At 44.6% G+C, this 13,683-nt stretch overlaps 1 protein-coding gene across 5 annotated transcripts in view; it reads left to right on the top strand.

Annotated features, from left to right (window-relative positions):
* LOC140076290 (up-regulator of cell proliferation-like) overlaps window positions 1-12,787 on the top strand; it is a 44,591-nt gene extending 31,804 nt beyond the window's left edge. For 4 of the 5 annotated variants that reach the window (XM_072122854.1, XM_072122858.1, XM_072122856.1 and 1 more), the window contains exons 2-3: window positions 6,553-6,860; window positions 7,346-12,787. In XM_072122854.1, the coding sequence (XP_071978955.1) occupies window positions 6,569-6,860; window positions 7,346-12,051 (4,998 nt within the window). In that variant the 5' untranslated portion in view covers window positions 6,553-6,568 and the 3' untranslated portion in view covers window positions 12,052-12,787. Of the gene's footprint in view, window positions 1-3,072; window positions 3,181-6,552; window positions 6,861-7,345 lie in introns of those variants that run through there. The other variant, XM_072122855.1, reaches the window with a different exon arrangement.
* The last annotated feature ends 896 nt before the right edge of the window (window positions 12,788-13,683 follow it).

The following is a 13,683-nucleotide window of genomic DNA, read 5'->3' as shown; positions in this document are numbered from 1 at the left end:
GACACACAGGTATAATGCACACAGACACGTATGTACAATGCACACAGACACACAGGTACAATGCACACAGGCACATATATACAATGCACACAGGCGCACAGGTACAATGCACACAGGCACACAGGTACAATGCACACAGGCACACAGGTACAATGCACACAGGCACGTATGTACAATGCACACAGACACGTATGTACAATGCACACAGGCACGTATGTACAATGCACACAGGCACGTATGTACAATGCACACAGACACGTATGTACAATGCACACAGGCACGTATGTACAATGCACACAGGCACGTATGTACAATGCACACAGGCACGTATGTACAATGCACACAGACACGTATGTACAATGCACACAGGCACGTATGTACAATGCACACAGACACGTATGTACAATGCACACAGGCACGTATGTACAATGCACACAGACACGTATGTACAATGCACACAGACACACAGGTACAATGCACACAGACACACAGGTACAATGCACACAGGCACACAGGTACAATGCACACAGGCACACAGGTACAATGCACACAGACACGTATGTACAATGCACACAGGCACACAGGTACAATGCACACAGACACATACGTACAATGCACACAGACACGTATGTACAATGCACACAGACACATACGTACAATGCACACAGACACGTATGTATAATGCACACAGACACGTATGTACAATGCACACAGACACATACGTACAATGCACACAGACACATACGTACAATGCACACAGGCACGTATGTACAATGCACACAGGCACGTATGTACAATGCACACAGGCACACAGGTACAATGCACACAGGCACGTATGTACAATGCACACAGACACATATATACAATGCACACAGGCACACAGGTACAATGCACACAGACACACAGGTACAATGCACACAGGCACACAGGTACAATGCACACAGGCACACAGGTACAATGCACACAGGCACGTATGTACAATGCACACAGACACATATATACAATGCACACAGGCACATATATACAATGCACACAGGCACATATATACAATGCACACAGGCACACAGGTACAATGCACACAGGCACACAGGTACAATGCACACAGACACACAGGTACAATGCACACAGGCACACAGGTACAATGCACACAGGCGCACAGGTACAATGCACACAGGCGCACAGGTACAATGCACACAGGCACACAGGTACAATGCACACAGACACACAGGTACAATGCACACAGACACACAGGTACAATGCACACAGACACACAGGTACAATGCACACAGACACACAGGTACAATGCACACAGGCGCACAGGTACAATGCACACAGACACGTATGTACAATGCACACAGACACATATATACAATGCACACAGGCACACAGGTACAATGCACACAGGCACATATATACAATGCACACAGGCGCACAGGTACAATGCACACAGACACACAGGTACAATGCACACAGGCACACAGGTACAATGCACACAGGCACACAGATACAATGCACACAGGCACACAGGTACAATGCACACAGGCACATATATACAATGCACACAGGCACATATATACAATGCACACAGACACACAGGTACAATGCACACAGGTACATATATACAATGCACACAGGCACACAGGTACAATGCACACAGGCACACAGGTACAATGCACACAGACACATACGTACAATGCACACAGACACGTATGCACAATGCACACAGACACGTATGTATAATGCACACAGGCACGTATGTATAATGCACACAGGCACACAGGTACAATACACACAGGCACGTATGTACACAATGCACACAGGCGCACATAGGTACAATGCACACAGGTACAATGCACACAGACACGTATGTACAATGCACACAGGCGCACATAGGTACAATGCACACAGGTACAATGCACACAGACACACAGGTACAATGCACACAGACACGTATGTATACTGCACACAGGCACGTATGTATAATGCACACAGGCACGTATGTACAATGCACACAGGCACGTATGTATAATGCACACAGACACGTATGTATAATGCACACAGACACGTATGTATAATGCACACAGGCACCTATGTACAATGCACACAGGCACGTATGTACAATGCACACAGGCACGTATGTACAATGCACACAGACACGTATGTATAATGCACACAGACACGTATGTATAATGCACACAGGCACATATATACAATGCACACAGGCACGTATGTACAATGCACACAGGCACACAGGTACAATGCACACAGACACACAGGTACAATGCACACAGACACACAGGTACAATGCACACAGGCACGTATGTACAATGCACACAGGCACATATATACAATGCACACAGGCACATATATACAATGCACACAGGCACATATATACAATGCACACAGGCACATATATACAATGCACACAGGCACGTATGTACAATGCACACAGGCACACAGGTACAATGCACACAGGCGCACAGGTACAATGCACACAGGCACATATATACAATGCACACAGACACACAGGTACAATGCACACAGGCACATATATACAATGCACACAGACACGTATGTATAATGCACACAGACACGTATGTATAATGCACACAGGCACATATATACAATGCACACAGGCACGTATGTACAATGCACACAGGCACACAGGTACAATGCACACAGACACGTATGTACAATGCACACAGACACACAGGTACAATGCACACAGACACACAGGTACAATGCACACAGGCACACAGGTACAATGCACGCAGACACACAGGTACAATGCACACAGGCACACAGGTACAATGCACACAGGCACGTATGTACAATGCACACAGACACACAGGTACAATGCACGCAGACACGTATGTACAATGCACACAGGCACAATGCACACAGGCGCACAGGTACAATGCACACAGACACGTATGTACAATGCACACAGACACGTATGTATAATGCACACAGACACGTATGTATAATGCACACAGCTGTAATACATTTGCTATATACGTAACATCTGATATTTGCAGACTCTGGAGAAATGAATGTGAAACCTTTTATTATAAGTTTCGTTTCTGGGGATCAGATTCTCCTCCTGACTGTATTATTACTCAGATACATTCACTACACAAGATCTCAGCTACAGGAGAGCGGCCGCCCCCCGGGTGTATGGTGAGTGTATCACAGCTGTATCTAAGCTGCCATTATAGAGGTATCTAACATACATACAGCTGCTGTATCTAAGCTGCCATTATAGAGGTATCTAACTTACATACAGCTGCTGTATCTAAGCTGCCATTATAGGAGGTATCTACCATACACAGAGCTGAGCGCTGTATCTAATCTGCCATTATAGAGGTATCTACCATACATACAGCTGCTGTATCTAAGCTGCCATTATAGAGGTATCTAACTTACATACAGCTGCTGTATCTAAGCTGCCATTATAGAGGACATCTACCATACATAGAGCTGCGTGCTGTATCTAATCTGCCATTATAGAGGTATCTACCATACATACAGCTGCATGCTGTATCTAATCTGCCATTATAGAGGTATCTACCATACATAGAGCTGCGTGCTGTATCTAAGCTGCCATTATAGAGGTATCTACCATACATACAGCTGCTGTATCTAAGCTTCTGTTATAGAGGTATCTACCATACATAGAGCTGAGTGCTGTATCTAATCTGCCATTATAGAGGCATTTAGCTGGAATATAGACAACGTATCCATATCTTGTGTCCTTTGTAATAATAATTCTTTATGTATATAGTGCACACAGAGCATATCAAGCTGGTCCCTGTCCCCATGGGGCTCACAATCTAACAGTATGTTTTGGAATGTGGGAGGAAACCGGAGTACCCGGAGGAAACCCACACAAACACGGAGAGAACATACAAACACTTTGCAGATGTTGACCTGGGTGGGATTCGAACCCAGGACCCCAGTGCTGCAAGGCAGAAGTGCTAACCACTGAGCCACCGTGTTTGTATTCTATGATCCGATACATGAGGTCGGTTCTGTATCAGGTCATGTGATCTGCGGAGAGGTGCAGATGGACCTTGGGCCAGGACATTGTACATGTATGTAGATTACAATAATTCTAATATATGCTCCTCCGCTAATTCTATAGGTCCCACAGCTGTGACATATAGAGCTATAGGGACTGTGACACCTGTGCAGGGCGGGTGCTGGGGTAATTGTCTCCAGGGTACAGACCAGAGCCCCAGCTGCTGCCCCCGTGATCACAGGGCAGGTGTGTAGGGAAAGGTCAGGGGTCGCTCTGTGTGAGGTCACATGTAATAGGAGTAGCGGGCAGGGAGCGCCCCCCGCTGCTGTGTATAGTCAGTGCAGGATAAGCCAATATACCTACCTGTTACTACCGGAGCCATAGGGACATGGAGCCATAGGGACATAGAGCCATAGGGACATGGAGCCATAGCAACAAAGATGTTCCGGTCTTTATTTCGTTCCAAATAAAAACATACTTAATGGGAAGGTGCATAGGAATACTTGGCGTCTCCGGAGAAAAAACCTACGCGTTTCGCTCAATAGAGCTTAGTCATGGGTTACTTTCACATGGAATCGTAAGTCTATTTAAACATGCGGCGCTTCCTACCGGCGTGTGACGTCATGATCACGTGATCATCAAAGACCCCGCCCATGGCGGAAGTACGGCTTCAGGTTACAAATTACAAAATAAAACCGTATGAAAGCTAAAATATTATCCAAAGCGAAGGGAAGTAAAAGTATCAACAATGACACGTGTTATATCTCTAAGTTTGCATGCATAACAAAAAACGGGCCACACCATTGTCTTGATGTAAAACTCGCTGTTTATTATAACAGGCTAGCTATAGATCTCCAATACCACTGGATACCATTTAGTGTCTAAGGGTTCCACACTGTCACAGTTACACCCGCGATCCTCGGTACCTGTGACTGCTGCCGCTGTCCCCGCTCCCCCAGGTCCATACTCACCTCCCCTGGCTCCGGTATCCGCGACGGCCCCGTCCTGGTCCCACGTCGGCTTCCTCCTAGGCCTCGCTCCTGCTTCTAGCCGAGGCCGTGCGCTCCCGATGCTAGGGCACGTGCGCCCAACTCTCCAGGAATTTAAAGGGCCTGGTGGCTCCCAGCATGCCCTGCCGGATCTTCCAGGTCTGGAGAGAAAGCCCCCTGTATCTCCTCAGTGTTTCCAGACGCCTCCTTGTTCCTGTACTCCTGTGGGGATCCTGGGATCCTGCGGCGGTCCTGTAATCCTGTGGCGGTCCTGTAATCCTGTGCGGTCCGATGTTCCTGTTGCGGTCCGGTGCTCCTGTGGCGGTCCGGTGCTCCTGTAATGGTCCGGTAACCCAGTAGCCTTCCGAGGTCCCGCCAGCCTTCCGAGGTCCCGCCAGCCTTCCGAGGTCCCGCCAGCCTTCCGAGGTCCCGCCAGCCTTCCCGTGGTCCCCCGTGTCCCCACCTTGGCTGCCACCGCGGGTCTACTCGCACCCGTGGAACGACCTGGTGATAATAGAGATGACCTCTAGATGGTAGTGCTAGCCGCAACCTGGGACCAGAATCTAAGTGATCCCTGGTCTTCACCAGAGCCCGCTGCAAAGCGGGATGGTCTTGCTGCGGTGGGCTCTGGTGAAGACCAGGGATTACTTAGATTCCGGTCCCGGGTTGCGGCTAGCACTACCATCTCCCGTGGTGGTCCAGGGAGTCCACAGACTCTGTCCCATGACACTATCTCACACCCCACTGCGTGACACACACTTTCTCATGAACGTCACAAATTACAATTACAATATGCATAAATGGAAAAACACAATCACATTCATGTTGGTATTAGGTCACAATCACATTCATCTCATAAATCGCGAGATTCTTGATGTCACAGTATAACTGAATAATAGCACAGGATGAGATTGTGTCTTAGATTCATCCAAAAAGTTTCCCTATCCAGTAACTTTTTTCTATGCTGCCCCCTCTTATAGGTTTCTTCACCTTTCCTATTGCTTTCCACACAAAAAAAACTCACTTCCCCCGATGACATTCCAGAAAATGTTTTGCGGCGCCAGATATATTCGTCAAGTTTGTGTTCCTTATGTCTGAGGGATGTTCTCTGATCCGTGTTTTGTGAGTGTTGGTCGTGCAGCCCACATATTACTTATTGTACGACGTGTAAGTTATCAAATACACTACAAAAGTAGTACAGGCGGACCCCTACTTAAGAACACCCAACTTACAGACGACCCCTAGTTTGTATGTTCTCATCCGGATCGGGGATCGCGACAGGAGCGGGTAAGTACATTTGCCCCAGAGACATGATACAGAGGTTTTAGAAGGTAGCAGTGCAGGCATTATGCTTGGTGCTTCCCTTTGTGCTTTTTGCTGTTGTATTACCTTTGCCTTTGGTGGGGATATAAAGGTTATAGGACCAAGGTGTTACGGGGTCCTTTGTGGTTCCTTGTTGTAGGTTCCTTGTTGTTGGGGTGTTACCTGCTTGGATACAATGTTCATCCACTGAATACTGTATATTGTACTCATGTTCCTCAGGTGATATACAGACAACATGACTACGACCAGAGGAGCCTCATGGATTGTCCAGAATCTGAAATGGAAACTGGCAGAAATATTCGAGGAACATGTAGATGGTTTGTTTGATGAACTGGACTCACTGGACCTCATATCTGTGGAGGAATGTTTGGATTTCTACCTGAAGGATTCTCAGACAGAAAAAGCGGTGGAGTTGATCAACCTCGTTCTTCGTAGCGGAGAAGCGGCGTGTGAGAAATTCCTCAACCACCTGGAGAACATGATTCTTAGGTTTCCTGCTTTGTCTGCATTGCCTCCATTTTTGGAAGGTGAGCATCTTCTACTATTGGGGTTGCTGTATCACGGCAGAATCGAGGCCTTCTATGGAGGACCACGAGTATCCGAATGAATCTTCTCATTCTCTGATTTTAGGCACATTTATTGTTAATGTATAAATTCTCTAGAAAAAAAAGTAATTTGCCATATTCCGACTAATCTTTACTAAAAATTTGCAGATGAGGAGATGAAGATGTAGATAAAAAAAGATGTCTAGCACCTCACCTGGCGTGGTGTCTCTAATGCTGATGGCCTGTGTTGTGATCACCAAGTTATTGCTGCCTTTTCCAGTGGTTTCCTTCCTTCTTCAAGGTTTTAACTGCCCTCTGCCATATTCATTGGCCTCGTTGACCTCATAAATGAACAAAATTGAACACAAATCATCCCAGAGTTAAATTTTTACTGCTGTAGAATTTGAAGATGTTAAAATTAGGACAAAAAGCATCACACTTACGTTTTTGTATTGATCTTTCCACAGACCGTTCAAAACATTTTCAAGAACTTCTCCAACAACTGAACTTGGAAAAACATCTGGAATTCAAGTTGACGTTGGGCGATGTTCTCAGCATTGGGACAGATAATCTTTCCGTAGATGGTCCTCAGTGTATTTCAGACGTCCCCAGGCATTTCTTGACAAAAATTATCGGACTGAACAGAACAGCGCGTAATATTCAAGTCCACAAAGAGTTGTCTAAAGAGGAAACCGATGATGTTGGTGAACAGTTTTTTTCCGTAAATGAAGCAGAAGACGACTCTTCATGCTACATCCATCCACTAGATGTTCTTTGTGCTCTTCTTCATTGTTCTGACTCGTTTTTACAGCAAGAAATCCTATCAAAGATGTCCATGTGCCAGTTTGCGGTTCCTCTCCTGCTTCCCGCCGGTGATGGTTCGGGCTCCACCTTCATGCTTTGGGCCATGAGAGAAATTGTGAAGAAATGGAGACCTCAGTCACTCGCAGACAGTAAAGGGTTTATGGAAGACAATGTGGTAAATATCGAAATGCCGATCTTCTCTTTTGTCAGGTTGGGACCAAATAAATTATCTAAATCTAAAGTACTAAATCAGGTTCTGAACCCCCCTCAACAACACCATGACTTCTTCATACATGACAACATGGAAGGAGGAAACATTGAGCGGAAGATATCTGATGGGCTGGTGGAAATGTCCTGGTACTTTCCTGCAGGGAAATCTGATGTTTTTCCAGAGCCGATTGCTGTGGCCAATCTACGTGGAGACCTGGAGGACAACTGGGAGCAGTTCACATTCCTCACCAGAATCTCATCGGCCACCTTTATATTCATTGAGAGTCTATGTGAGAGACAGTTCAGATTGTTATCATCCTACAGCCCATCTGACACCAAGTTTTACTTCATTGTCACTTCTTCAGGCCCTGGGAAAGATGTTAGCTCGGAGACACAGAAACATTTAAAAAAGCTCATGTCCAATCTGAAAATTTGTAAAAAGCAATTTATAGTAAAGAGAAGCAAAGCGAATGATGCAGAATATGTTAAAAACATTCAAAATGCCATTGAACAGTTCTTAAAAGAAGACCATAAGAAAGCATCTCTAGAAAGCCTCAAAAAACACCGTTTTGGCCTCCATATTGATGTAGATGAAAACCTGCCGGAGTGTCAGAAAGCGAGAGCGTTTGCCCTGAACATTACTGCAGCCATAAAAAACGTGGCAGAATACAAAAAGAAGGCGCTAAGTCTACAGGGAGATCTATGGAAGAAGGTGTCCAAGATTGAAAAGGAACTTTGTCGGATGACAAACCTCGGAGACAAAGGTCTTACGCAATATCAGAATGAACTCTTAGAGAAACGGATCTCTCTACACAAGGAACAAAATGAGCACGATCTGTCTGAGGGAATCATGTTATTTATCAATGCACTAACGCATTTATCTCAGAACGAGCGACATTATTTCCTAAAATGGATGAAACTGGAGCTGGAGTCAATCTCTAGAAATAATGTGTCGGCCCTGCAAAATGAGTACAAGGAAAAATGTAGCAAAACGTCCGATAACTTGGAGGAACTCAAACACATTGACCAAAAAATCTCCGATAGTTCTTTAGGAATTGAGCACTTCCTTCGTGAGCTGGGACAGTTTTATGAAGCAGAAAGCTCCATGAAAAAACAAAATTTACTTCCCGAAAACAGAATACAGTTTGCTGGATTGCCAGAAATGGCTTCCAACCTTCTTTTGGGAGGATTCCCATTGGAGCTGATTGATGGAGATGCCTCCAACATTCCCTTACAGTGGATCACTGATGTCCTGACTGAGCTGGATAAGAAGACTGGAGGACGGTGTAGGATGAGAGTGATCACTGTGCTGGGAGTGCAGAGTACGGGGAAGTCCACCCTTCTGAACACCATGTTTGGTCTACAGTTCCCTGTGGCCAGTGGACGATGCACACGAGGAGCCTTCATGACTCTTATTAAGGTGAAGGAGAACTTCCAGGAGGAGCTGGGCTGTGAATTTATCCTGGTGATTGACACCGAAGGGTTGAAAGCTCCTGAATTATCTTCTCTTGATGACAGCTATGAACATGACAATGAGTTGGCCACCCTTGTGGTTGGGTTGAGCAATATCACAATAGTCAATATGGCCATGGAGAACACCACAGAAATGAAGGATATTCTCCAGATTGTGGTCCATGCTTTTCTTAGAATGAAAGAGATTGGGAAGAAACCTAATTGCCAGTTTGTCCATCAGAATGTGAGCGACGTGTCCGCCCATGACAAGAATATGAGAGACAGGAAAAAACTTCTAGAACAACTAGATGAAATGACAAAAGTGGCTGCAAAAATGGAAAAGAAATCTGGAATGACCCGTTTTGGTGATGTGATGGATTATGATCTCGAAAGGCACAACTGGTACATTCCCGGCTTATGGCAGGGGGTTCCTCCAATGGCTCCGGTGAACTTTGGTTACAGTGAAAATATTTATAAGCTGAAGCAGGACTTATTTACATTAATGAAAACACAAAATGCTAATTGTAATATCCAGGACTTTATTGTATGGGTAAAAAGTTTGTGGAATTCTGTAAAACATGAGAAATTCATCTTTAGTTTCAGAAACAGTCTGGTAGCTGAAGCTTATGGTAACTTGTCTACACAGTTCTCTTATTGGGAATGGGAATTCAGCAAAAAAGTCCATAAGTGGATCAATAGCACAGAAAATCACATAAAAAATCAGATGGTGGAATGTTTGGATCCAGAAACTTATGAGCAGCATATGTGGGACCTTCAGCAGCTGCTGATTGAGGAGGAAAACAAGATGCTGGAACTTCTTGAAAACTACTTTGACGGCAAGACAGAAAACGTTTACCTCGTAGAACGTTATCGAGAAGATTTTAGACTGAGCGTTACATTTCTCAAACAGGAGCTTGAAAGAAAGGCCATCGGCAAGTACAATAAAGCTGTAGCTCTCCAGAAAGGAAAGTTTGAGGTTCACAGTATCCAGAGTGAATATCAGCAAGTAATAGAAGACAAAATCACCCAACTCCTGGAAGATGGAAGACACAAGAAACATAGAATGACAGATCAAGACATCGAAATGGAATTTGAGAACATGTGGGACGAGACAATGTCAACTGTCCATGTAGGAAGAATTAAACATCGTAATGTAAGTCGAGCCATTTTAAAGCATTTGATGAATGACCTTGGCAACAAAGGATCTGCTATAAATGAAAATATAAAAACAGTAAAGATACTCTCAAACAATGACCAATGGAAGATGAATGAGAAGTATATTAATCGCTCTCAATGGTCTAAAATAAAAAATAAATTTGTGACTGATAATGAACCATACATCAAACTCGAAGAATTTGCCCAATCACTGATAGATACGTGTAATGACTATATCTCAGAGAAGATGAACAGTGATGAGGACTATGATGACACTTACTGCCGGGAACTACTGCAGAACATCAATGAAAAGCTTAGCCAAAGAGAATTAAAAAAAATTGAATTCTCAATGGAGTTTGAGAAGGACATCAAACTCTTCATTTTTGGAAGAGCAGCTGGAGTATTCCAAGAGATGCACAATAGGTTTGTTCAGAAGAACGACCCAATAAATTGTCTCAATGAATTAAAACCTCAATATTTTTGGACGTTTCTCAAAATATTCAGAGAAAAAGATGAAGGTCAGAGCAGGGCCAAGGAATTCTGTGAGAAGTGTCTGAAGCCGGCTCTCGCCCAGTACGTCTACAGCCATCTCGGGGAACGAATCGTGGACGACATCTTACATGGTCCTGACAATAAGATATTCAGCACCAGGACCTTTTTCCAGTATACAATTTTGGAGACTTTGCTGGCAGAAATGTCTTTCCAGAAATTTGTAAAGTATATTGCCTCATTCAAGAAATTTTCAGAGGAGTGGATAAAAAATTACATCTTAAAAAAATATAACGATCCATCAACCTTGGAGGAATTTTATGAGAACATTCTGAGCTTCATCTGTAAGAAAGTCCAGAACGTTCTCCGGGATGAGACATGTCTAACATGCACAACCATCTCACAACTTCTCCAAAATCTCTGCGATACTTTGCAAACAGAATTAGTGATTCCACAGAACGAGCTAAAAGTTATTGTATTCGGTAACACGTCAGATGTGGAGCAATTTTCTGTAGATGTTCAATCCTTCCTAACAGAGACAGAGGAGCAAATCCTATCAGACCTGAAGGCGATGAGTTTGGAGCCTGTACTTTCTAGAGTCACAGTGAGTCCTCGGGATGAGTTGATCAGGAAGGTGATTGGATGTGGACATCAGTGTCCATTCTGTAAGGTCCCCTGTGAGGCCGGAGGTGGTAACCACAAGCAGCACTTTGCGTCTGTCCATAGACCCAAAGGGCTTGGTAAATATAGATGGAACACAAATAAAAAGCTGGTCCCGGACATATGTACTACGGCTGTTGTATCTGAAACTAAATTTTGTAACCTGGACACAGATTATAAATATCACCCATTCAAAGAATATCGCACTTACTATCCAGACTGGTCCATCCAGCCGGACCCCAGCATCGAGTCCTCCGATTACTGGAAATACATTTTTGCACAGTTCAATAAAGAGTTTGCTAAGGAATATGATGCAATCTCGGCAGATCTACCGTCCAGCTGGAGGAACATCTCCAAAGACCAGGCTCTGCTCAGCTTAAAGAAAATATTCAATGTGTCCTGAGCTGAGACTGATCATAGTGACACCATTCATATAATTATAGAGAGACAATGCTCTTTCAACGTGTTTCTTCCTTGAGTTTTATTATTCCTAATATCATATTACAATCATTCAGATTATTTTTGTTGCCCGGGGTTGTACTTTCCTTTTAACCCTCCCCTCCAGGGTTGCCTTCCCTGCCCCTCACTACTCATATGGTGATGTGATCATGTATTTAGTTGTGCAGACCTTTAAGCTACTGGGACGGTCAAAGACGCAGCAACGGAAAGGCAGAGGAACCAAAAGGCGTTTTCCAGATTCCTGGGGGAGCGGGGCAGGGGTGGGGAACAATGAAACCATTCTTACCTCCTAGTTCCCGCTCTAGTACTTCCGTTTTGGAGAGTTGACCGGACCCACTTCAGCCAATGAGTGGCCTCTTCAGACCACAGGATGTCACTTCTGTTAACCATATGACGTCCTTTTCTTTTTTGTCCCAAGGTTCACGGAGGACATTCATTGGCTGTAGCAGGTCCTGTGACCTTTGGAAATTCACCACAGCCGATAACTGTAAGTACTGGAGAGATCCAGGAACTGGGAGCCGGGGCAGTGTATGGCCTGGAATACCCCTTTAAGCGTTGCTGTGTTTGTGTAGCCAACATATCCTCTTCTATAGACTAATGTTATAGCAGTATTGTTAATCTTCTACTATTGTATCCATTGGATTGTATCTACAATATTAATAAAACATATATTCCAATCATTCAGTGTCCTCTGCTGCCTTCGCCATGGTTTATGTCTATTGTCCATCTGTGAGGTTCACACATCTGGTGAAGGTGAACAGATTACTGTTTGGTCATTCCCATTAGATGAATCTCCTGGAAGAGGTTGTACCCTGGAAGAGGTTGTATCCTGGAAGAGGCTGTATCCTGGAAGAGGCTGTATCCTGGAAGAGGCTGTGCCCTGGAAGAGGATGTACCCTGGAAGAGGATGTCAACGCATCGTGTGAATGGGCCCTCAAGGAAGCAGAAAGAGGCCTTGTACGTGCCTATGAGGCGACAGTAATTGGAAAAGTCTCTGTAAGGAGAACTCTTATGTCCTGACAGCAGTGATTTACACATGAGAAGTGCGACAATCTATCGGGAGCGCGGCCGGGACATTGCTCACACAAGGACTCGCAAAGGCGTGATTGTGCAGGGCAGTGTGTACTATGTGCAGGGGTCCTGTGTACTATGTGCAGGGGTCCTGTGTACTATGTGCAGGGGTCCTGTGTACTATGTGCAGGGGTCCTGTGTACTATGTGCAGGGGTCCTGTGTACTATGTGCAGGGGTCCTGTGTACTATGTGCAGGGGTCCTGTGTACTATGTGCAGGGGTCCTGTGTACTATGTGCAGGGGTCCTGTGTACTATGTGCAGGGGTCCTGTGTACTATGTGCAGGGGTCCTGTGTACTATGTGCAGGGGTCCTGTGTACTATAATGACAATCTCAGAAAACATTTGAGGTAGTGGTGAAATAATACTCCGTAGTCCTCTATATAAAATTAGTAGTATCTGTAACTGGCAATAGATATACAAAACCTACTGAAGAAAAAAAAGCAGATTTGCACAGAAAAATTTGCTATAAAGCATATGACAAAAATTTTTAAATATTTTCAATAA

This window comes from Engystomops pustulosus, chromosome 8, assembly GCF_040894005.1.
Source record: "Engystomops pustulosus chromosome 8, aEngPut4.maternal, whole genome shotgun sequence".
NCBI classification, from domain to species: Eukaryota; Metazoa; Chordata; class Amphibia; order Anura; family Leptodactylidae; genus Engystomops; species Engystomops pustulosus.
This window is presented reverse-complemented; position numbering and strand designations above follow the sequence as displayed.